This window comes from Tympanuchus pallidicinctus, unplaced genomic scaffold (assembly GCF_026119805.1).
Source record: "Tympanuchus pallidicinctus isolate F22 unplaced genomic scaffold, pur_lepc_1.0 scaffold3, whole genome shotgun sequence".
Taxonomy (NCBI): Eukaryota; Metazoa; Chordata; class Aves; order Galliformes; family Phasianidae; genus Tympanuchus; species Tympanuchus pallidicinctus.
Window position 1 is genome coordinate 63,626,347 of NW_026294747.1, and position 24,888 is coordinate 63,651,234.

Below are 24,888 nucleotides of genomic sequence, written 5' to 3' on the forward strand. Positions count from 1 at the left end.
GGAAGGCTTGTGACTGGGAAAGGGCCTACAGCAACTCTGCTCCCAGTACAGGTTGCTCAGAGGAGCACCTGAAGTCACTTGAAATGATTCTAGGTAAGAATCTTAGCAGCCATAGGAGAATTGCAAAGCAAGCCTCATCTCAGCAAGCTCTGTGTATTGCTAAGGAAAAGTGTTCTGAGCCTTAGAATAACTGTTTTTATAGCATCTGTAACATCAGAAGAGGAAAATCTGAAAGACTCAAGAGTTACTGAAACAGAAGATTAACTGAGTGTTTGTCCCATCTGCTCGGCAGCTCATTGGAACTCAGGCAGCTTTCTGCTCTGCCACCATCACTCCAGCCAGTGGCATTTTAACCCCAAATGAAGAAAAAGAACTCTGCATAGAGCTGACAGCTAACATCACAGTAAGTTTGAAAGCTTATCAAAAGAGTGGTGCTGTCATCCTCACCTCAACTCCATCTGACAAGGGAAATGGTTTCCATATACTCAATATGATGCTCTTTTTTGCATACAATATATCTGAAATTCCTTTGCTTTAGAGGTAACTATGCTTAGAGCTTCAAAATTTCCAATACAGAAAGCATGTCAGAAATCACTAATGGAGCAATGTTAGGCTTACAGACTGATATGGATGTAAAGAGATGAAACAGCCACAAAATGGTACCTTGTTTCTTCCTTCTTAGCAAATCTGTTTGCAGGTAGTACGTTTAAAGCAGTTCAGTAACACTTTGCAGTATTCTATTGTAGATCTGTTCCAGTGAGGTTTAAATGCATTCCCTAATTGGATTTCTTAATGAAGCTGCCTGTCCTCTGTGATCTCTACTCCATTCACAAGCAAATCTGATTCTTCTCCTATCAGGGTGAGCTGAAAGGCCTTGCCCTTTCCTGTAGCATAGAAGACATGACTGAACCCCTCCTTCTGAGCATTTCTGGAGAAGTAAAAGGATTGCATGTCACCTACTCAGTACCCTGTGAAGGTGGAGATGCCAGGTGAATCGAGGCATTATTAAGATCATGGAAGATGAACCATTCTGTGATTCTTTTTGTAGAACAATTCTAATAGATATAAAAAGCTCTAGTCTATTTATAGAATACTCAAGTATATCAAAGTGTGTGATGGCATTAGAAACATCTATAGAATGTCATGAGAAGTGCAAAGCTTGATACGTTTACCTCTGCAGTTTTACTGTAGCCAGATATAATGTAGTTCAGCTTATACCACCAAAAGCAACAGTCATTAAGAGTAGATTGTAGATGTTAAATTCTATAATTTACATACCTCTTGGCAAGGTGCTGTCTTCTCAGAAACTGGATGACATCTCCATAGCACCAAGCCTTAAGGCAGGTCACAGTGACACAGCCAAACTCAATTTCCAAACGAAACGTTCCAGCTTGCAAGTGCAGTACGTGGTTTTGCAGTCCCACTCTGTAAGACTTAACAACTTCTTATATCTTGGGCTTCCAGATTAACTGGAAAAAAAAATCAGATAGAACTGTAGAATGGCCCAGACTGGGAGGCACCTCAAGGATCATCAACTTCAACCCTCCTACCACAGGCAGGGCCACCAATTTCCACATTCAATACCAGACCAGGCTGCCCAGGACGCCATCCAACCTGGCCTTGAACAATGAGCTGAAACAAATTAAATAACAACGTTGAATGAATGGATGAATAGTGAATTGGTATGAAATGAGCTGCATGCAAGCAAAAGTCACGGTCATGTTTTGGCTGGTCTCACTTGTGCTCCTGGATCTTACAGTCTTCCTGTTGTCCTGATTCTTTTGGTGTGTAAAGAGCAGGAAAACTACCTTTGTCACTACTAACCAAAGCATGCTGGCCCTGCAGCTCATAATATGTGAGGAACAACTGTCTTCTTTGATGCCAAAAACGTGCACGTTCAGTTCCTACTGAATTACCAAGATCCAGTATGTTGGGCCATTCTGTTTTCTTACTGCACCCTTAAACACAGTATCAAAGAAAGGACAGTAGACCTCACTTTGACTTTGTGTATCTGAGTAATTTTTTATATGTTGCATGATTACTCTCTTTTGGAATATGCTCATCTTTATAGGTTTTAATATAAGTAAAAATGGCTTTAATGTGGTAGATTTACACATCATACACAATCAACTTTCTACCCTGAATAAATCCTTACAAGGTTAGAAGTGAAAAAATGTAAAGCAGTAAGTGCTGATGACAAAAGCTCAACTGCTTGGTCTTTTTACACTGGTTTTTACAACCACGTTGTGTATTGTACATTTTAAATCTCTTGAAGTCATCTGTGCATAAGAAAACTGGACTGATGCTGTAATACTTACTTTTTTTCTGACAGTGATGAAAGGAAAGTGTTACAAAGCCCATGTGACCTTCTTTTGGACTTTGGATCTGAAGTTGCATTGAAAGACACAGTGAAACGTCAGCTGATCCTTACCAATCACACAGCAATCAGTGCACTGTTCAGACTAGAAGCTGTGTATTTTACTGGCTCTTCACCTACTCCAGAGCAATCTATCTCCCTGTAAGTCTTGCCTTTCTGCCCAGTGCCTCAAATACTAATGGAGATCTTTATTAAAACTGAAATCAGGACAGCGTGCTATTTCCTCTGCCACATGATGCACTTTCTGCAATGTTTATAGCATTTGGGTTTTTTTGGTTCTTGTTTTTAAGCTCTTTGATTGTGGTGATGAAATTTGCTGAAAAGATTTCCTGCAGAAACTGATAGCTTGGAAAGCAAACACAGAAGTTGGAGAAACGTTTAGATGTGGTACTGAGGGACGTGGTTTAGTGGGGACTATTGCTGATAGATGGACAGTTGGACTGGATCATCTTGGAGGTCTTTTCCAATCTTGGTGATTCTCTCACTTAGGCAGTGCAAGTGGCAGAACACTGTTGTCACTGCTGTTGTGGATATAGGCTGGTTTACACCTGCCAAGGCTCTGTTGTGTTGGGTTGTACACAGAGCCTTGCAGCTCTGCAGTTAATTCACTCTTAAGGATGTTGCTTTCCAAAAAATACTGAGTAGGTGGTCTTTCTTTAAGCTCTAATGGCCACTAATGTAGGAATCAGCTAGAGATGTTATGTTAGCAGAGACATGCTCATTTCACAGAAGCGTTACGATGTTTTGATGTTTGTCTTTTCAAGCTCATCGGGCTACCTGGTGAAAAGGAGAGGGCCCAGCACGAAACATGCAGCCAAAAGAGCACAGTCAGGTACAAGGATAATCCCCCCCTGTGGAGAGAAGGCAAAAATCAACTGACTTCCATGTGCAGCACTGAAAGTGCCAGTCAGGAACATGATTTTGTTGTTGGAATACTTGGCTACATCGACACCATTAAATAATGTAGCTCCTCACTTCATACTTGAGTGCAAAACTCCACGTTGCATAAGCATTAGGTCACTCTTCTTTCTTTTTTTCACCCCAAAAGATGGGTGGTTCTGCTCATAGTTCATTCCCAGCGCAGAGTATGGATGTGTAACATTTGGCTGTTTCATTCCTGGTCAGTCTTCTGATACCATTGTAGCAGGCTTTCTTCCTTCAAACCTCTTAATATATTATTTCCCCAGTGTAGAAAAACTATCCCCCAGCACATCCATCATTTTTGATGCTTTTTAGTGAAAGCAGTGATACTGAGAGCCACAAGGGACCCAGGGAAGGGGGGGGAAGTGAGAGCAAAATGCCATGAAATGTGGATGTGTCTTGTGTATCCAAAATAAAACTTGGATACATTGGTAGCTTGCCATAGTGTTTAGCATCTGTTAGAAAAACAAAGCTTTTCAGCTGTTGAATTAGTCCTTAAGGTTGGGAAAATGCTGTTCTGACAGATTCCATGGAAGCCTATTGATTTGGAAGGCAGGATAATTCAGAATGTGGAAAGCCTTTCTCCTCTTTATAATTCACATTCTTTGCCCTGAACAGCACACAGATGTAAACGGGCAGCTGCCAATAGAATGATAACCAGTTAGGAGAAATTCCAGCTTATTTTTCTAAAGTTGAGGGTGTGTTTTCATTTAACCAATCACTGCCTTGCACATCTCAAAATGTCCTGGATCAGGTTGTCTGAAGGCGGTCCATCTATGAAATAATCTCTGCGAGAACTGACTCATAAAAACAATAGGAAAAAAAAACCCCAAGAGATTAAAACCCACTGCAAAAGGGAACTGAAGTGTTATAAACACGGGCTGTGTAAACGATCCCAGTTTTTCTGAAGCCATTGAAGTTATCCTGATTGACACTAGCTAATAATCTGCTCCTGTGTTTTCTCTGAAGGACTAACGTTGTTCCATTTCCTCAGAACTTATCAAATGCTTCTTTGCTGTGCTCCTTTTAGAGTTTGCAGCAGCGATGCTGTCTCATGGGAAGGGAGTAGCTTTCCATATACAACCTTCCTCAGGAACTCTGCAAGCCTTCCAGCGGCTAATCATAGAAATAACAGCCTACAACAACATGTGGGGAGAGTACAGTGATGATCTTGTCTGTAAGGTAGGTGGGGCTTGGTTTCAAGTGAAATACTGCTATGGCAGATTTGACACCAATTGTATTTCCCAGATTCCTTTCTGAAAAAGCACATTTTCCATTTAGTATTTAGGATTTCTGTAAGAATTCAGGGCAGATGCTGCCAGCTCCAACAGCATGCAAGGAGGAACAGCTTGCTGTTGCAGTGCTTGGTTTGGTTTTGGGGTAACATGTCTATCCCTTGGGAGTTTTCCATAGAACCATAAAATGGCCTGGGTTTAAAAGATCCACAATGCTCATCTAATTTCAACACCTCTGCCATGGGCAGCATCACCAACCAGCAGACCAGGCTGCCCAGAGCCACATCCAGTCTGGCCTTGAATGCCTGCAGGGATGGGGCATCCACAGCCTCCATGTGTCTTTGAAGTGACTGGAGCAGTCTGATGTATAAAATCTGCTTGGTAACTGACCTGTGTGCTATTCTGCTCTACCAATACAGTATATTATGTTGTATGGAAGTTAACTAACACGTGAGCTATTGCACTTTCCTGCTGAGAAAAGCTGTTGTTTAGAATGTGAATTAGGTGCTTTTAAAAGATATTATTCAAAACATATGAAAATCAGAAACAGTTTTCAAAATGTAATTTTGAAACCCAGATACTAGTTACATCTTGATTCTAATGGCAAAAACAATAATCATTTTTAATAGGTGGGAGACCTACAACCTACGTTAATTCCTATGCAAATGACAGTGAAGGGCTGCCCGATCTTCCTGCAGATGGCAGGACCACAAACGCAGCGCCCCATAATCAGGTACAGCCCAAACTACTGACACAGAAGTTGGACCATTAAATACCACTGGAGCATAGCCAACATTTACTCCTGTTCCCATCTTCACCGAATCACAGTATTGTAAGGGTTGGAACTTCCTTCTTGTGGTGTAATGAGGAAGTCAGCACAGTGACTGTCAAAGGACAGTATCTGCTTCTGTAACACCAATGCATTTGTCTCTGTCAGAATAATTAGAAAAGAATCTGCATCCAGGCTTACCATCAATCACTGTTCTGGACTTCCAGTCATGAAAGTTTATTCATGCCAGCATTACTGATTCAGTGAGGATGGAAATTGGCACCCAGTGGCACTTTTCCAAATTGTCCACTGTACATTTCTCCCTGTCCATTTGTCCATGGACAAATGCAGCCTCAGCTAAATGAGGGCAAAGTAGGGTTGAAACCCTTGCTGCTGCTAGCAACCTTCTTCACAAAAGCTGACTTCACGTGTTCACCCTGAAATGTCTGAGACAACTAAGAACATTGGAAGAAAGAGACTGATTAAAGAATATAACATTGCATTTGGCAGTTTTCAGCCACACCTCACCCAATAGCCACTCGTAACAGGCTGCCACCACAGCTGTATACTTCCCACTTACAGATGAATCTTTAATTAAAGTTTTTTCAGACATTCACTTGTTTTCTGCACGTTCTAACAGTGGGTTTCTCCCTCAGGTTTGGCACTCATGTCTCTGGAGGGTGTCCTGTCTTTCGCAGTGTCCGACTCAACAATCCAACTCCCTTTGGTAATAATAATTTTGGTACAGCAAGCACCAATGCTTGTATTGCACTCCTTGTAGCAATAAAAAAAGAACAAGCAGTGTTCTGGTTGTTAAGTGTTACCTGACCTTCTTATTTCCTCATTAAACTCTTCAGAGCAATGGTCATTCATCTTCATTTTTTTTTCTATTTTTTCCTGAATGCCACAAAGGCATTTACTTAACAAAATGCCCATCATTAATTTTAATGCTAATGGAAGTATTGTTTGGGACCTAGAGAAGTTCTTTATTACCCATATGCATGGCATACATGCATGCATGTTTTCCATTTAGTTGGTTTATACCAAACATGACAAAGCTCAAGATGAGCTCTAATACAAAGCCAGTTGCAAGACAACAAATTCTTTACTTGATGTGGTCCTCCAAGACCACAAGTCTTGGTCTCCAAGACCAATTCTCTCCAAGAATTAAGCTGTGAGTCCTCTGAATAAGCAGCAGTAACTGCCCTTTCTGCTTTTCCATTCAGACATTCGCCTGGATTGGGAAACTTACAACCAAGAGGAAGATGATAAAAAGCTGGTGGACCTGCTGATGTTCTTTGGAGACCCTTTTCCTCCTAAGGACATGGCAAAAAACGAGCCTGCATCAACTGGTAGCAACTCAGAGATCGTGTTAGGATTGGATCAGCCCCCCATTCCCTGTGGAAGCATTCATCCAGCTTTGCAAACCACAGATGAGGTCAGCTGTTAGTCTGTTTTTTATACTGCTGCTGAGATACATGATGGGTTTCTTGGCACAAAAGGTTGAAAACAATAACAGACAACATTTAACTAAGAGCTGCATTATGATATGTCAGCTTCTCTCAGAGTCAAAAAGCAATACATCAGTAGGTGGCTGAAGGTATCAGCAATTGGTTTCCAGAATGAGCTATAAGCAAACAGGACTTCAGCTTCTGTTAAAGTTGTTAGAGAAGTTGGTCAGATACTTTTTAAAGGCTAGCATTGATAAATAACATTTTGTTTTGTTAGCATAGAATTGTTAAGATAGCCAAAACTCTTGAATTTGGTCTACTTTTCTCATGGGTGCTTTATGTGCTGTAGTCAGGGAGCAGAATATAATCTGAGAAGTTCAAATGACAGCTGTTGTTTGGAGGTGTTTGCCCTAGTGCCAGACTAGCTCTGGTACTGTCAGGTGTCACCATGTTATAACAGATGATTATATGTAAAATTTGATTATAATATGGAGACTTAATGCCTCAAAGGACTGGGAGTGATGGGGAAGGTGGTATGCAGGATTCAGCAAAAGCTTTACAGAAGACGTATGAAAAGCATCTTTTCTCTTTCTCATCTCAGAAAGCATAGTTGTTTTGAATACACCTCCTGTCTTCCACATGCAACAAGGGAGAGTTGTTGTCTTAAAGTGCTGGTTTATGGAATGGACCCAAGATGTTGTGGTTGAGTGTTTCTCTTTGCTGAACAGGACCCAAGCATGCATGTTTTCCCAGTAGTCTGGGGACAGATTTAGGAGAGCAAACCTATGCATGAAAAAATTTGTGTCCAGGACACATCCATGTGGTCAGTTTTCATGCCAGAAAGAACGAAACTAAGCTGGCCATACTTATGGACAGTTAGTTCTCTGTGCACATCACTTACATTCCTGTACACATCGCTTACATTCCTCCTTTGCAACGTAATGGTTTTAACTATTCCCCACCCTTTTGTCCCTGCAGTCTTCAAACACAGAGTGTGAAGAGGAAGGAATAATCACTCAAGAACCCACAATGCAGAAAATTGTCTCCGTGCTTCTACGGCCTCATGAAGGGGTTCCTGCTGACAACCCCTACTCCATCACTCCAAGACAGATAGTAAGCCATACATTTTCTTTGTGCTTAGACTTAGTTTGTTTCTTGGCGGATAGGAGGGGCAAAGGAGAAGGAGGATGCTTTGCTCTTCTGGATAAACAGCTGCAACACACCATACATCAGAAGTAACCGCCACAAATAGGGGCCACTCTTCCTTAGAAATAAGATAAAGCTGTGGAGGGATACTCTCCCCCTTTCCACTGTTGCTCCAGGAAGGTCTGTTAGCTCAGGTGCTGAGCAGTGCAGGTGCCCAGGCCTGGTTCAGGTCCATGTCAGACCACATCTGACCACTGTGCACAGACCTGCAGTGCTGTGAGATGTGGCAGAAATACCAGTTCCAGCTTTGCTCTGTCTCTGCTGGGACTCAGGCAGAACTTTCTTCTGCTCCTCAGTGCTCTGAGCAGGCAAATGTAGTCAGCTCAGCAATCCTCGTGCTGTTTCTTTAGAATCCAGGTCCAGCAGGGCCAAACATGAAATAAGTGCTTCTGCACAGCACTTAAAACAGGTTTTAGACATTACCTGCCTAATGCACCTAAAGGAAGCAGAACCTCTGCAACCCATATATCACTAAAAATCTACTGTAGGTGGTTAATGCATTTGCTTACATTCTGTGCTGCCATGTGAAGGAAAAAATGGTCAGGAGGGAGCAAACAGCACTGTAAAATACTAAGCCCAGCTTGTAAACATTCAGAACAGGTGTGTGAATGCCTTCAGCTATGTGAGAGTCAGCTCAGTTAGCCATGGGATGAGAGTGGGAAGAACTGGGCAGAAGTGTTTCCAAAAACAGGTGTGTATCCACATCTGCATGCTTAGGGGAGATGTTCTCTGGCTGTACTTTAACTCTGTTGATGTTAAAGAGTGCCTGCACTGATACTTGCAGCTGAAATAACTAAACCTATTTTGTTGCCACATGCTGACATCTCAGTGCGTGCCCTGAGCATCCCCAGGAGATTTCCTGCTCGTAAAACTCAGCTGGAGCAGAGGAGCACTGGGATGCTTGTGAAATCCCAGGCAGCTGCCTGCACTGCAAAACAGGCAGCTCTCGTTGCAGGTGGTTCCGGGAGGTGGCAGCAGCTCCGTTTGCATCTCCTTCACCCCTCATGTCCTCCCGGAGTCCGTGGCTGAAGTGCGGTGTGAAGGGTTTGTGCTGGGATTCATGAGCCTGGATGACAAGGTAAGCCGAGTAGCTGCAGCAAGGCTAAAGATGACTCCAAAGTAATCATTTCCCTTCCTGTAATTTTGGGTCCAGGCTGTGTATACCTGGTCACAGTGTAAAACAGTCCTCCACCTGCAGCCCCATGCATCCTTCCTTAATTAGGGTTCGTTTGCTGCATTTGCCTTTTAGTTTGGAAGCATTCTGGGGTGGGAATGTCACTGTCTTCTTACACTTGCTGCTGCAGCAGCTCCCAGACAAAAGCCCAGGATCTGAATTGCTATCACAGCATCAGGTTTTATTGATTACAAAAGTGAACAGTGGGACTGAGACTCAGGGCTGTAGGGTTCCATTCCTGGCTCTGTGTCTTCATTCCTGTGTGAATCCAGACAGCACAGCTCTCCTCTGGGAAATTTCCTCTTTGCAAACATGCAAGTGCAGCTTGCAGGCTGATGTGAGGCTTGAACAGTGGTTTATGAATTGCCCTCAGATTCTCTGACATGAATCACTGCAACAGTGCAAGGTATGATGAATGAATTGTATCTGAATATTTAATAAAAACATCCCTAGCATTCCTTTCTCCTGGAGAAAGTATTGCCTGTATGTGTATTAAGTGCAGTCATTGTGTCCAATTATTGCTGCATTTTTGCTGTTCCTTGCATGTTGCTGGCATGTCTTACAAACAGACAATGCCTTACCAAGCAGAATCCCATTTTGGGTAACGCCTCCTTAGGCTGAAAGTAGGCTTTCATATTTTAGTGCTGTCATTTATGCATCATTTCTGTTTCCATTGTGTTGTCAGCTTGCAAAGACAGTTCCTGGCAGAGTCCATCGCAGACATGGTTACGATGCTGCACCGTTACGGATTGACGTGCGAGCTTCTGTAAGGCAAGCTCTGTAAGTGCCATCACACTGACAGCAGGGGCACTCACAGAATAAACCAGCCTGGAGGGAAGGGCTCTGACCAGCTCCCATTCTTTTCACTCAGGTTAAAAGTAGACATGGATCATGACGGAGGAATGGTGTTTTATTCTATGGCGAGCGACCTCATACCCGACCCGCCTCTGTTAGGAGTAAGTACGTCGTGCACAGATGTGTTCAGCTGCTTTGTACTGCTGGGAATATGCACAGCTATACCCACGTGCTTTTTAAAATGCATCTTTATCACCATTATTCGCATGCTGCAGTCTTCAGTGCTGCACATATGTAAACCAAAAGGAGTATGAGTACTTACCAGCCAGGAATAAGCAAAGCTGAGCTCAGACAATTCCTATCTCCTGTCCTCTTTTTCCCTTATTTATTTTTTTTTTTATTATTATTTTTAAGACTTAAAGATCTGATAGGAGAATGAAACGTAGAGCAGCGTGGTCAGTTCCTGCACCCTTTGTCATCTGTAGACTTTCACCTTTTGAAGTTATTTGTATTTGGGATACTTCCTCAATTTTGAAAACATTGGGCTTCTTTGGGGCAGAGTCCTTCAGATTCCTGGTGCTGCTGAAAGCACAGAGCTCTCAAGGGAACTGAAACTAACCCATCTGAATCATGTCTCTACCAGGTTTTGACAGCTTCAGTACTGACTCAGAGTCTGAAGCTCACCAATTGCACTAAGGTTCCTCTGTACTTCAGGCTCCTGCTGTCTGCTCCCTTCAGCCTGACCAGCACAGATCTCAAGAAGGGCACCAAAACATCCCACAGCGAGAAGGAAGAAACAGAACAGCAACCACAACTTGTGCTTTACCCACAGCAAAACATGCTGGTAGGCTCAAAAATAATAAACCCCTGCCAGAATAGATAGCTTAGTAATTGGTGTGTTAGCGTAGCCCAGATGAACCGCAAGAAAAACAGCCAGTCTAGAAATCTTTCAGTGTCAGGGGAAATAGTGGTGTTAGCGAATGCTAATTATGGCAATTCAGCCTGCTATATTGCAGGTACACAAGATTTTTCCACTGTGGCCTTGCTGTGCTTTTCTCATCAATTCTGACCCTGTTGTGTTGCGGAAAACCCTGCGTGGTTTCTGAACCTCACCTAAATCAATAGCCAAATGCATGCTGAACTAATTAAAATAATTCCAAACCTACATTCTCTCATTTCCTTAAATTAGATGCAGACAGTGCAAAGAGAGGGAAAAAAAAAAAAAGATTAGCTCAGGGTGTACATGGTGACATTAAAGGAAGCAAAGTCCTGGATTCAGGAATTACCTACGGTGCAAGGAATGAACCCTCAGCTGCATTTGGAAGCATGGTTCTCATTTCCAGAGCTCACCCTGACTTAGAGGCACACTGGTCTTAATTCTGCATATGTCAGAAGAAAGAAGATGTAGCATTTTTAAGACATCTTTGGGAATGTGGTATTTGTAAGCTCAGGAATTGAACACCTTTGTCTTGCTAGAGAACGTTTTTCCATCATGATTCAACAATTAGCTGTTCAACTTCTAGCTTTACACCCTGTACTGTTTTCATAGGAAATAGCTGTGTTTTTTCTATAATGTCCACTAAAATACTTTATTCCTGTGGGAGTTTGGTTGCTGGCATGACGCCTTTGTGTTCCCATGGGAAAACATGCATTCAGGCCTTTGGGCGCTGTTTACTTTGGATTTCCTGCACGTGGTGCTGTCTTATATGACAGCCATCTGAATTCCTCTTCCCACAGGTGAAAGTGTCATTCCACACGACCCTGGAGTTGCTGACATATCAGCATTTGCCAGACACCCAAGTATTTCCTGGATTTGAAGTGCTCCAGTTTGAGAGTGGAGAGAGAAAGCTGAAGTTCAGTCAGAATCTGATCATTGAATACAGTAACCACAGCACCCAGGTAAGCACCCTGCAGCCAGGCCAAGGCCAGGCTGGATGTGGCTCTGGGCAGCCTGGTCTGGTGGTTGGCTACCCTGCACACAGCAGGGGAGTTGAAACTAGGTGAGCATTGTGGTCCTTTGCAACCCGGCCATTCTGTGATTCTGTGATGAGGCTGACTGCTATGGACCTTCAGAAGGAGCTGTGTTTCATCAGCATCTTTGAGCCAGCAAGAGCTGCCTCCTGCAGCACCCTAGTCCTTGAAAATCCCATCTGTCCAGCTCATGCGGTGCAGTCACAGCCCACCTGTGTTTAAAGACTGATCTCTTCTAGATGCAAAGCCATAAAGCCCCCAGAACCATCGTCTGCAGGCACTGTTTTTCACACCACGTAATTCTGAGGACTGAGCTGTAAGATCCAAGCACCATATCTAAGATACAGTCAACTTAATATTCTTGGGCAATGTGCACAAACTGAATGATTCACAGTGAGCTGTATACAGTCCTCAAGGATGTTGTCATGTCTGCATCTCCACAGCAAAACCTAAAAAACAAATCACAATGTTCACTCTGTGTTACTTCGTCAAGACCACAGCATCTCATTTGAAAACCTGCCCCAAAATAGTAAAACCAGCAACAACTTAATTCACTCAAAGCTGTAGAATGGGGAATAGACTCAATGGCAAAAGAGCACAGAAGGTAAGTACTGGTGATGTAGTGATTGAGGTAAAACAACCCAGCTGTAGTAAGTACACAATGATCCTTAGGGATCCCTTCCAACTTGGGATATTCCATGATTCTGTGATACAAAAATGAGGTGTCCTGTTGTTTTCTTTCCCTTTTCTCTCTTTTGTAGCTGATCCCAGTGACTGCATACCTTACTGTTCCAGTTCTGGAGCTGTCTTGCAACATGGTTGATTTCAAGACCTGCTTTGTTGCACAGACCAAGACTAAACATGTCTTCCTGTGTAACAGGAGTGGCTGTAGAATTTACTGGACTGCTTTGCTAGGTATTGCATATATTTGTGTTTTGCAATGGGATCTCCTTGCTATGTAGTTTCTTTGTTCTGTTTGTTGTTTTGGTTTTTTTTTTTTTTGCTTTGTTTTTGTTTTTAAAGACTGCATGTATTCAATATCAATAGCTGATATGAGATGACCGTGTTCACTTCTGTTCTCCCGTATGCGGGACTGTTGTTGTTTTTACACGAGCATATCCCTGCTGATTTCAACCTTTACTCCAGATTTAACCAATAGATCAAATCACAGCCCTCACTTTCAGTTCATTTATAATACAATCCCAGGAGGCAACAAGGAGCAGCAGCTCCTCATGAGAGCTGTTTGAATTTGTGCCTAATGGGATTAACAACAGATGGACTTCAGAGGAGAGAAGAGCAGGGCCTGATTAGTCAGACACAGAGGATGTTGATCACTGCCCTTGATTAAAGGATGAAAATTGAAACTGGCCACTTGCGTAGAAAACCTGTGACAGTGCAAGAAGTGATGTATTGATTAGTTGGCAGGCCAGGAGGTGTATTGTTTTGTAGAGCACATAGCACTAAAACCTACATAAGAGCTTTTGTGTTGCACTGTTTGCTACTTGCCTTTGTCATTGCAGATCAACAAGAAAGGCACAATGACCTGGAAGTATTTTCTGTTTCCCCTGCTAACGGCATCCTGGAGGCACGTGAAGGGGAGCAACCTACCAAAGACATGTTGCAGATCACCTTTACTGCAAGGTACAGTTAGCAAAACTGAAACCCTGCCCTTAGTCCCTGAGAAGCCCATTCTTATGCTGTGAGAAGTCACTGAGAGCAGAGAGGAGCGCTGCCCTGTGCTTGTGTTACCAGCTTCTGATGCTAATCCTGTGCTTCCAGCTAGTGCTTTATCCATATAACCCCATTCCCTGTGCTGCTTCTGCATACAGGATTTCTTTTAGACTTCTCACCCCAAATTTCAGACATGCTGTGACAACAGTTGGTATGACATACTGTATGACTGGATTCAATCCCTGCCTGTAGGGTAATATCTTCAACGGAGAGCAAATCTCAGGCCTGCAGTTCAGTGCAGAGGCTGATGCAACAGTTAACTCCGGTATGCATCCAGCCCCTTGCAAGGACAAAGGGAGAAATGTGTCCAGTAACATACCTCCTTGTTTTGCTTGAAGGAACAAAGTCTGGCAGCCACTCTCAAGGATCCTTCATTTCAGTTTAGGCACTCTAAAAGTAACTTTTTCAATTCCTGCACTTCCAAAAAGCTCCTAATGAGCAAACAGCTCAAAATGCAAATTCTCCTGGAAAGATACAGTTCATTTTACTCTTGTTTAGCCTGGTGCAATGCTTGGGCTGAACAGGCCAAATCACGTTGATGTTTGGTGGAAAAAATGTATCAGTGCAATGCTGTTGTCTGTAGTGCAAAGGTTTTCCTTACAACAAAGATAACGTGAGCTGCAGGCAGATAACAGCAAAGGGCAGAAGAGAGTAGATGCAAATAACTCTCCTGTAAACATCTGATATTGTTCTAATTACATTTATGGACATCTTACTGAAATGTTGTCAGTGAACTCTGAATGCTGCTGACAGTGATGTTAGACAAAGCAAATTACAGGTGAGTTATTTTTGTAAGCAGGTGCCCTGGGTTGTGCTCTGAGCCCTACATTGCTGGAGCTATTGGAATCTCTGGGATGAGGAGTGGAGCAGCTGCTGTTAAGCTGTCCTTGCTCTGAGCATGTCTTGGACCAGAGACTTCCTCAGATTCTCTACTACTTAAATTGTTTGGCAGTTCCTTTTGTCTGCCTGAAGCACTTAATTTTGCCTGCCAACAGATTATTTCAGGCATTCTGCTGCACCTACCGGAGAGCAGAGACCTTACTGTATAGCAGCCAGCCCACCTGCTTGGCCCTGGACCATAATAACCAGCACAGAAGAGCTCAGAATTAGCATGACATCAGGAAATAATTACATGTGAGGAGATTATAATGAGTGGTCTTCCTGCAGGGAAATTTTATACTGGCAGGACAGAGGCAGGCCTTTACTATAGCCATCTCTTAGAAGACAAGAACTACTTCAGATGGATGATCTCAGTGTGGTTGGTTAACACTAGCCTTAAGTAGACTATGCTGCAAGATTTCTACTTGGCACAAGTGCTAAAAGTACACTTGCTGGGAGCTTTTTGATGTTCATTTACAACCTGGCCTTGGTAGACGGTCAACTGCAGTAAGACGAGGGATAAACTTACCAACTTATCAAACTTGTCTGTCACAGGAAGGCATCATCAAATCAAAGCAGTGCATGCATTTGCTCCCCAGCAATTTGCTCCCTCAGGAGAGCTTCGTGTTATTTCTTTAACTCAAATTGACTTCCACAGCTGGGAATGCAGTCAAGTTCCTCTTTCACTGATGAAAGCAATAACCCACAGTCCTTGTGAGGTAGAGACTAGCATTGTTTAAAACACTCCCTATGTAGCCAGAGGACATGAACCTGAAGCCAGGTCCCTGTCCCACACTGTTGTTGGAAAGTGTTAGTGATGAGGAACAGCTCATTCCTTAGTCTCTCCTTTTTCTTCTGTAAGGAAACTGATCTCATCCTGAAACACAGAGATGGGTCCGGCTGTAGCGGTTTATGTCTTCCCCCTCTCCATTTTAGGAGTGACACTGAATATGAAACAATCCTGACAGTTACTGGGATCCTGGGAGAGAAGCCTTGCAAGCTACAGATCAGGGGACAAGGAACATACGATGGGAAGTATGAAGACATGTATTGACTGAAGCAAGATGAGGGACAAATGCCAAGGTAAAAAATCAGCTGCAAAACCAGTGTAAGCTGAACCTGTACTTTCATTCATTTCAGCTGCTACACATGGACTGAAATTTTAGCAGAATACAAAGTTATGAGGAGAAAAATACCCACTCGTGGTGCTTTGAAAAGTCGTAATCCTATCCTGTGCTGTGACTTGTATTGCTGTGATAAGCTTATCATTACCAGCAGAGCCAGGCTCTGCAAAATGATGTTTTAAATTGCCAGCCATGGTAACTGTTAGGCCAAAGCAGTGTTCAGCAAAATATGCTGCAAATTACAGTTGAAACTACTGCTTTAAAAAAGTTTTTGTTTTGTCCTTTTTTGGGGGGAGGGAACATTGTTTGACAATTAGGGAACAGGGCAGCATTCCTGGGCTTTTTCTCAGCACCTTCCATGAATATGAGCAAAGCCACAGAGCCAACTTAACTTCCCACGGCCTCCTGTATGTTTCATCATGCTTGGGTACTGAGAAGAGCCCCTTCAGCTATTGGAAAGAGAAATCCTTCTGCCTTTTAATTCCTTCCTTGCCTATGGTTCCCATAGACATCTCTTCAGATGTTTTTAGTATTACTTCAGCTGAAGGTCACTGAAACTCCCACTTCTCAGGTTGTTTTCTACTCCCATTGAGTGAGGGGAGGAAGGGGCTGCAATCTACACTGGAAGAGAACAGAAGATGGTATCTCCCTTCTGCCTGCTTTAAAGCAGAACTTACTTTGTACATAGAAAGTAACCTCAGTGTGCACAAATGACTCTGAAGCTACTACTGCCTCTCTACCCCCCCAAATAATTCCATCTTTGAGCTGTGAATACATATGAAGCTGTTGGTGAGACTGGATGCAGGAATGGAAGAACATCAAATGGCTCCAGCTAGTCCTGACCTTCAAATAACAATCAAAATAAAAAGAATGCAAACACAGTGCAGGAGAACAATTGTATTATTAAGTGCAAAGACAAGATCCAGGACAAAGAACCTCAGTCTGTTACAAATTTAAACTTTCTAATGTGTCAAAGGTGATTACTGCATTTCTTTTTCAGTCTATTAGCTGAGAATTTCACTGATCTTTTTGTTCCCAAGAAGGAGAACAGATAATTTAAGATTTTACAAGACAAAATCAGTATTAGCACTGATGTACTGAGATGTTGCCGAAGTTCATGTAGTGCTGAAATCTGCTTCATATAAAGAATAACTCATTAGGCTGAAACTTGTCTTCTAAGTTAGTCATAGAAACTCACAGAAATACATTGGACCAGCTGGAATGGCCACTTTCAAACTCCTGGTTTCTATTCAATTCTTCAGCACCTTTGTATTCAGGCATCCCAACAGCTTGTTTGTACCTTGCTCCTGGGTAAATGACTTTCTGCCCTTTCCATTTTGCCCCACTGGAAGTCTGAGAGCAGCGTGGTTTAAGAGAAAAATATACAAAGCTGAAGTACATCTTGCAGCATAGGGAGGCTTTAAGACATTAGCCAAGTTATGACACAGTGGGCAGGTGCACTTAGGTTATCAAGGAAACGTGAAGTCTTTCAAAACCAGCCTTGCCAGACCTCCTGCAAGATGGTGAATTCTTCAAGAAAACGCTAGGAAGGCCATTTCCTCTGCAATGACATTTTCATTTTGGGAAGCAGTTTTAGATTTGTCGTACAAGGAAAGGGTACAATGAACTACACTGATAATATTCACAGAATAAAGAGATAAATTAGATTAGAAGTATTCGTTAATAATCATCACTGTAGGGCCTATATTTGAACTTCAGCTGAACTCATTCCTTTTCTCATATTAGGTTGCTTTTCAGCTCTGAAGCAGGTGCTGGTTTTCATTCTCCCACCTGCACATCAGCCCTGTATGATTCATTCTACTTCACACTTTGTGCCTGAAATTTGTAGATCTAGTAACGAAAACCTGAATCCACTTGATTTCAGAGTGCAAATCATTTGCTAGTACTGGAGAAGGCAGAGAATGAGCTGCTGTGTTGGGCTGTCAGTATGCTGGAGTTCAGTTCCCTGGATACTCAAATACTGCTGCAGCTCCCATGCCGGTTCCAATGCACATTGATACAACACCATATGCTCTGAAATGAAAGAATACAGAGAATTAGGATAAACATCAGGCTTGTACTACCTGGCAAGAAAAGAAATCCACTAACTTCCAGCTATCCACTGCTCTCCAGTGTCACCAAAAAATTCTAACTCCATGTTCAAAGCTATCAAAGGAATGGGAGAAGGGCAAAACCCAAACCAATGCCATGCCTAAATTACCTCTGGATACACTGAAGGCCAGTACTGTTGTTTGGTGCTCACCTTTTCCCTCTACGCTTCAATTCATTGAGCAAAGTGACAACTTGACGAGCGCCAGTGCAGCCCAGCGGGTGCCCCAGTGCTATTGCTCCTCCCAGGGGGTTGACCTTCTCCAGGGGAATGCCCAGCTTCTCAACGCAATACACAGCCTGTAAAGACAGGGGATTGTTTCATAGAGGTGCTCTCACCTGTTAGTTCTCAGCTCTCCTGCAGCAGAGAGCTCAGAGGGCTGCAGAGCAGACTGGTGATCTCCTCCGTACACAAAGAGCTGGGCTGACAGTCCTAGGCAGGTCTAGGTGCTTCCAAAGATCTGTGCTCAAAATGAACTTAGCTCGATTATGTTTTCTTTGACATAAAACCCACACTGTTGTGTCAGCTGCTTTGAAAGGATTTTAGTATTAAGCAGTTAGGTTTTAGCAGCCTGGCATCAGCTAGACCCTGGAAGGCAGGGAACTACGTTACAAATCCAAAACACATGAAGCAAGCTAAACCTATCAACCTTCATCTCAAATGAGCCTACAGACTTTCAGCAGGCAAGGCACATATTTGTGGAAGACACGAGCAAAGTTTCTTCATTTCATTAAGGATGCTGAAATTGCAACACGCTGACATCACCCAGTTACAAATCACAGCCCTTGTGAAACAGCAACTTCCCAAGTTGGTGTAAGGATACAACCATAAGGTTCACATTCTCTATACTTAGTGGAGAGTCGTCTGATTATTATTTTTAATCAATCCTAAGCTACATAGACAATTCCCTGCTTATTTCTACTTAATGAAAGTAGCCTGTATGTGTTCTTAACATTTGGCCAGAGAAATGTAATCCATGGAACAAGTTCAAATCTTAATTTTGAGACCAAAGTGAAAGATAACGTTTCAAAACAACATAATGGCTCACAGTGATGATGTTCACTCACCTGGCTTGCAAAGGCTTCATTAATTTCGTATATATCAATGTCATTCAGAGTCAGACCTACAGTTCAGAAAAGTAAAGATTTAGAAGATATTTTTGCCTTATCACTTGCATCAAAGGGAATAACTTGAAGTCTTCGTTTATGAATTGTACTTCTACTCCACTAGCAGCAAAAGGAGAGGACCCTGGCTCCCCATGAGGTGTCTACATTCACATGCATGTTTATGTATAACAGTATCTAAAGACTGCAAAACATCACAGCCCTATGTGTAACAGTATCTAAAGACTGCAAAACATCACAGCCCTTGGTATCCTATCACTGAGTTTGAAGACATCAATTAAATTTGATTTCTTTGCACAGAGATTAAGGATTGAAGAGTATTTTGAGACAGAAAGATGACAGTACAGCCAAGCCTATGACCACAGTGATGACAGGGAGATACAAGAATAGCCATGAGCTATTTAACCCTGTGAGTATGGTAAAAACCTGAGGAAAGTCTGTTCCATGGGTCAGATGCCAAAACTATAAAGAAAACCAGAACACAAACAAGCAAACCACACACACACACTGTAGGTATGCTAAGTGAAAAAAGCACTAAGTGAAAATAGCACTATGTGAACACTAAGTCACGTGCCACATGTTAACAGTTCATTGTGAGTGTGCAGGGCTTTAATCCTGAGCTTCTCAAAGGTGAGCACACGACAATAACTCAGAAGCTAATAGTATTAGAATGATCCTAGGACCTCTTTCAAGGTTCTGAATGTAAGCTGTTTCTCTGGCTGCTAGCAAAATCCCCTCAGATTTCAGTCAGAGTGTGGCTCAGCCCCGTGCTGAACACTGTGCGAGTGACGGCCGGTTCCTTACCCGCCTTCTGCACAGCAACAGGGATGGCGTAGGCTGGCCCTATGCCCATCACGTCTGGGGGGACTCCAACCACAGCAAAGGACCTGAGCACTCCCAGGATGGGCAGTCCCAGCTGCGTGGCTCTGGAGCGCTTTGCCAGCAGGACGGCAGCCGCTCCATCGCTGACCTGGCTGGCGTTACCTGTTGGAAGAAATCTATGAGCACCTCCTCTGCCTGCACGCTGTATGGGAAGGCAGGCAAGCCAGGGGAATGACAGCAATGTAACAACAGAGCTGACCTGCTGTAGTGCTGCCATCCTCCTTGAAGGCAGGCTTCAGCTTTGCTAAACCTTCCAGGGTCGTGGAGGGCCTGACCCCTTCATCTTGGTGCACAGTGATTGTCTTTTGGTTGCCCTCGTTATCTAGAACAGTGGTCTTCACTGGGACAATCTCAGCTTTAAACAGTCCCATCTGCTGAGCTTTTGCTGCTCTGTTAAAAGAAAAGCACAGAAGGTTAAAATAACTTCTGAGCGAGATCCCTTTTCAATTTGAATTCATAAAACGTAAATATTTAATATTTCCAAATAAGGTGGAGTAAGAGCTGAAGGACAGCTCAGTAAGCCCACAGACATCCTGAGCCAAAGGCCAGAAAATTGCTTCTTCCTCAGGTGAGAGGTGAGGATCATGTTCACACACCCTTTTGTGCTATCAGTTCAATGTCAGTGAGAATGCCTGGCATGCCAAGTTCCTTAGAAGCACGGCCAGAATGTAAAGGTTAACTGGCCTGAGCAGTGGTTTCCTGTATTAGATAAATAATTGGACCGGGATGATGCTCAAACAGGATTCTGAAAGTCAGATTAACTCTTTGATGCCACTAGCTTTATGTCTCACCCACCACCACAAGCCCCAGGGACTCCAGGAGTCTGCTTACTTTGGCAATGGTTTAACCTAAGAGAAAGGTTACTGGAGGCAGAATTGGGCTCACTTGAAGCCAAACACCTGCAGCACAGTGAAGCCACTCATATCAGCTCAGCAGTTCTCTACAAACAGCTGCTTTCAAATATTTCCTCTTAGGAAAGATTCCTTCTGCTGCAGCACTCATGTTCAGTTTAAAATGACACTGAGCCAAAGCCACTATGAAAATACTATGAAACCCCATGACAGCTGTATCCTTTAAATTCTAATAAATACAGGTGCACTCAGTGCTCAAACTTGTATGTCTAGTGATGTGTCTGCAAGAACACACACCTCCCAGTGCAGCTTTGGCTTCCTTAGCACACCACCCTGGACACGATGGTTGGACTTGATGATCTCAGTGGTCTTTCCCAACCCTAATGATTCCATGACATCAAGTTTTGAAAGCCAAGATGAAGTCTATACTTAACTACTTATGGGAGGAGCAATGTTTTATTGTTGTTGGGTTTTTAAAATCTGTTTTACTATCTCTGTTCCTTAACCAAAAGTTAAAAAGATAAAATAGAAGGCACTTACTTTTGTTGGGAAGCCAAGGCAAAGGCATCCTGCTTCTTTCGGGAAATTCCAAACTTCTCTGCCACATTTTCTGAGGTTATTCTGGGGAAAACAACATCAGCAAAAAGAATCCAATGACACAACCAGTGATGCTGCAGTTGGCTTCTGCCAGAACAACCCAAGCTACAGGCAGTGGCTTCAATCTTGAAGCTAGCTGCAGACTTCTCAACGTGGAACTGCTTGGTACCTACCCCATGGGAATAAGGCAATCACGAGCTTTGCTGTTTTCCATCATGCTGGAGCTGATGTCACCAGGATTATTTCCACTTCTGAGGGACATTGTTTCCACACTAAACACAGGAAAGAGCTGAAGTTACTACTGCTGCTTCCATTTCTAGTGTTTGTCCATTTGTGACCCATCAAAACTCAGTTACTCAACAGCATTCTTCCCTATCTCCCCACAGAAACACAACCAGTATGTAAAAACTGCCCAAGGCAGAAGCTCTTCAAGCATCAATATACAATTATAGCACAAAACTAAAACAGACTAAATTGGTCTTTGTTTTGCTATACAATACCGTATCAAAGTCAACAGTTAATTTCTCACGTTCTATACCAAGGAAGGAATTGCTGACCATCCTTGCACTTGTCTTCAGATGTGATGAGAAACCCAAGGTTCTATAACTGCCTGAAAGGAGACTGTGGTGAGGTAAGGGTTGGCCTCTTCTCCCACATAACAGCAATAGGATGAGAAGGAACGGCCCTAAGATATGCCAGGTGAGGTTTAGGTTGGGTGTTAGGAAAATCTCACCCAAAGAGTGGTCAGGCACTGGCACAGGCTACCCAGGGAGGTGCCTGAGTCACCACCCCCAGAGGTGTTCAAGAAACATGGAAATGTGGGACTTCAGACATGGTTTAGTGGGCAATATTGGTAGTTGGTAGATGGATGGTTGGTCTAGATTACTTTAGAGGTCTTTTCCAATTTTAGTGAGTCAGTGATTCTATGATAGCCAGGTACAGCTTAAAAACCCACTGGCAGCATAACAATGTAAGTATTAAGCAACCCATGACAAAGAAACATGAACGAGTTGTGCCATTTGCATTTCGCAACACAAAGAATTTCAGATACGGATCCCATGGTCTTTGACCTACAAGTGAGTGAGCAGATTGAAAACACCCAATATTACCATCTAAATATAAAACCACCACTTAGACTAACGAGCTTGTGTACAGTCAACCCAGATCATGAAGCCTAAGATGGGAAGAGAGTTTGAATTCTACTCTGTACCACATAAATACATTAATAAAGAGCAAGCTGTGAAGAAAATATCCCTGGAAAATGCAAGATATCCTTGAGCAGAGGTTGGACTAGGTGACTTTCAGAGATCCACTCTCTGAATGACAGCATCTCTTTCTTGGGAGGAACATAGATCTGCTTGGAAGGGATCTCTAACTCCTCATGCACAAGCAGAAGGACATAGCACTACTTTCAGGAAGCCTAAGCAAATGCCATAAAAAGATATGCTTACCCACAGGCCATGCCAATGTCATATGACCCATTTCGGATGCCACCTGTAACAGAAGTGCACAAGCACTCTTATTATCATCGAGAGCAAAAGCACTCTGAGTTTGGCTGTGGATCTGGAAAAGCTGACATCTCTTACACCTGAATGGGGCACTCCCTCCATGTTCCTGGCTGCCATGTCAAAAGGTGGTATGGCTGAAGACCAACTACAGCCTGGCCTGCATCTAGCTGTAGATGTCCCTGATGGAGCTGCAGAAGTTTCTGTTCATTGCAAGGGAGCTAGACTAGATGCTCTTTTTTAGGTCCCTTCACTGCTTTTATGATACTGTGGTGAGGCCAGGACTGACCCTTCTAGATGTGGAATGTATGGCAGATCTCATCTTCAGGAGACCAAGTCACATCTGGAAGGGTAAACTCAGCTTTGCAGGGATACAAAAGCATTCCATCAACAATCCACTGATAACTCCTAACAGCAGAAAACATTATGGCTGTTTTTACTGCTTGGAGAGATTGGAGGACAAATCAATGGGATACATAAGCACTTGGGGTGGGACTCTAGCCTGAGAGCCCATAATACTCCATGCACTTACCAGCTATATTGATAATGGCCTGTAACCCAGAGGAGCACTGCCGGTTCACACTCGAGCAAGGCACCGTCTCTGGGATACCACTAGAACACAAGACAAAGACTCAGCACCAAGAAGCACAGAACAAGCAAACCCCTCGAGAGAACATTAAGCCACCTGATTAAACTTTAACCCTCATGCTCAAGACAGATCCCATTATGCATTTGTTGACCTATTTGGTCCTGCACCAAGAGAAAGCAAAGTTCATCGATGATTTCCAAACTTGATTTGCAAGCAGCTCTGTGTCAATGCCCCCAGGTCTACCTTCAGAAAGCACTCTGTAAACAGGTCCTGCTCCCCATTCCACCTCAGTCACTGCTGCTCCTGATAGGTTAGCAATGTATGCATGCAAGGGAATGCCTCTTTGCACAGTGCTCTCCAAACGCTTGATAAAAGTCTGATTTGTGGGCAAAAGGTGATTTGCCTCATCGCAGCCTGTGACCCAGTGCTGCTCTGTAGCCAAGACCCGAGAAGGAACCTCGACGAGGTGAGAGTTTACCTTAGGAACTGTGCAACTCTCGCAATCAAAGCTCCAGCTCCCGGCTGCAGCACGTTTCCTGGGTGCAAAGACATGGGCCCGGTCAGTGGTTGCACTGCCCTGCCACCCGGTGGGATGCTGGAGGGATGTTAACATCACCAAGCCGGTGGTCGGGGCCACGGGGCAGCACGACGGAGCCCAACCCCTCGATGGGACAGACAGATGTCCTGATTTTGTAACGCTACACGTTCACCCCTTCGTGCCCCCAAGTACCCAGCAGGCAGAGGCATCCCAAAAGCCATCCCCACACAGCACCCATCGCTCACCAACGCAGATATCTCCCAGCGCCTCAGGCCGCAGACTGACGTCCTGCAGGACAGCTGTCATGACGGCAGACAGCAGCTCGTCGGGCGTGGTGTCCTACAAGCACGCGGGATTAACAGCATGCAGCGAGCGCTGATAACCGCCCCGCCATCGCCTCTCCTCCTCGACCCACGGGGTCGCAGCGTGAGGTGACCCCGAACGCCGCCCCTCGAGCTGGGGGAACCATGCCGTACCTTGAAGCCTCCTCGCTTGGCCCGGCCGATGGCCGTCCTCCGTCCGTGCACCACCACCACATCTTCGGGACCGGATGCCGCGGCGCGGCTCCCACACGGGACGGCCCTCACGTCGCCCGTGCCCGACAGGTGCCCCAGCACCGCTCGCATTCGCCTCATCGCCCCGCCGCCCGGCTGCACCGCCGCCATCTTGTCCGCCTGCGCTGCCCCGCGCCGCCGCGATCCCGCCCCGCGCTCCCGCCCTCGTCCTCCCCCAGTGACGGGCTGCGCTGCGCTGCGCAGAGTGGGGCGGGCGCCGTGCTGACAACAAAGTCCGAGGGTCGGTGGCCCTACAGAGGGGTCGGTGCTGGGCTGCTGTATGTGGCTCGGCACGGCTGAGTGCCGGGTCCTACACGCCGGTTACAACAGCCCCATGCACCGCTGCGGGCTTGGCGCAGAGTGAAGGACCTGTGGGTGTTAGCTGAGCCAGCGGTGTGCCCAGGTGGCCGAGAAGGTCAGCGGCATCCTGGTTGTGTCAGGAGGAGCTGTGAGGGGTCTGGAGCACAAGTGTGATGGGAGCGGCTGAGGGTTGTTCAGTGTGGAG

At 44.3% G+C, this 24,888-nt stretch overlaps 3 protein-coding genes across 6 annotated transcripts in view; 1 reads left to right on the forward strand and 2 right to left on the reverse strand.

Annotated features, from left to right (window-relative positions):
- DLEC1 (DLEC1 cilia and flagella associated protein) overlaps positions 1-16,800 on the forward strand; it is a 37,862-nt gene extending 21,062 nt beyond the window's left edge. The window contains exons 22-39 of one of the 4 annotated variants that reach the window (XM_052696739.1): positions 293-403; positions 859-989; positions 2,333-2,518; positions 3,142-3,209; positions 4,329-4,480; positions 5,163-5,266; positions 5,959-6,029; positions 6,529-6,740; positions 7,732-7,866; positions 8,915-9,037; positions 9,819-9,913; positions 10,005-10,089; positions 10,572-10,772; positions 11,666-11,827; positions 12,661-12,814; positions 13,420-13,540; positions 15,446-15,592; positions 16,205-16,800. In XM_052696739.1, the coding sequence (XP_052552699.1) occupies positions 293-403; positions 859-989; positions 2,333-2,518; positions 3,142-3,209; positions 4,329-4,480; positions 5,163-5,266; positions 5,959-6,029; positions 6,529-6,740; positions 7,732-7,866; positions 8,915-9,037; positions 9,819-9,913; positions 10,005-10,089; positions 10,572-10,772; positions 11,666-11,827; positions 12,661-12,814; positions 13,420-13,540; positions 15,446-15,563 (2,229 nt within the window). In that variant the 3' untranslated portion in view covers positions 15,564-15,592; positions 16,205-16,800. Of the gene's footprint in view, positions 1-292; positions 404-858; positions 990-2,332; positions 2,519-3,141; positions 3,210-4,328; positions 4,481-5,162; positions 5,267-5,958; positions 6,030-6,528; positions 6,741-7,731; positions 7,867-8,914; positions 9,038-9,818; positions 9,914-10,004; positions 10,090-10,571; positions 10,773-11,665; positions 12,504-12,660; positions 12,815-13,419; positions 13,541-15,445 lie in introns of those variants that run through there. The other 3 variants (XM_052696738.1, XM_052696740.1, XR_008209785.1) reach the window with 3 other exon arrangements.
- The window catches only part of LOC128087323 (mitogen-activated protein kinase kinase kinase 3-like), a 129,309-nt gene that overhangs the window by 35,606 nt on the left and 68,815 nt on the right, over positions 1-24,888 (reverse strand). The gene's annotated exons all lie outside the window — the stretch shown is intronic.
- On the reverse strand, positions 16,516-24,518 carry ACAA1 (acetyl-CoA acyltransferase 1). The gene is made up of 12 exons (XM_052696753.1): positions 24,306-24,518; positions 24,075-24,168; positions 23,770-23,827; positions 23,235-23,314; positions 22,649-22,691; positions 21,371-21,469; positions 21,141-21,221; positions 19,949-20,139; positions 19,672-19,851; positions 18,811-18,866; positions 17,897-18,042; positions 16,516-17,667 (listed from the first exon to the last, which is right to left on the reverse strand). The coding sequence occupies exons 1-12, from the start codon at positions 24,492-24,494 to the stop codon at positions 17,592-17,594; spliced, it is 1,293 nt and encodes a 430-aa protein (XP_052552713.1). The 5' UTR covers positions 24,495-24,518; the 3' UTR covers positions 16,516-17,591.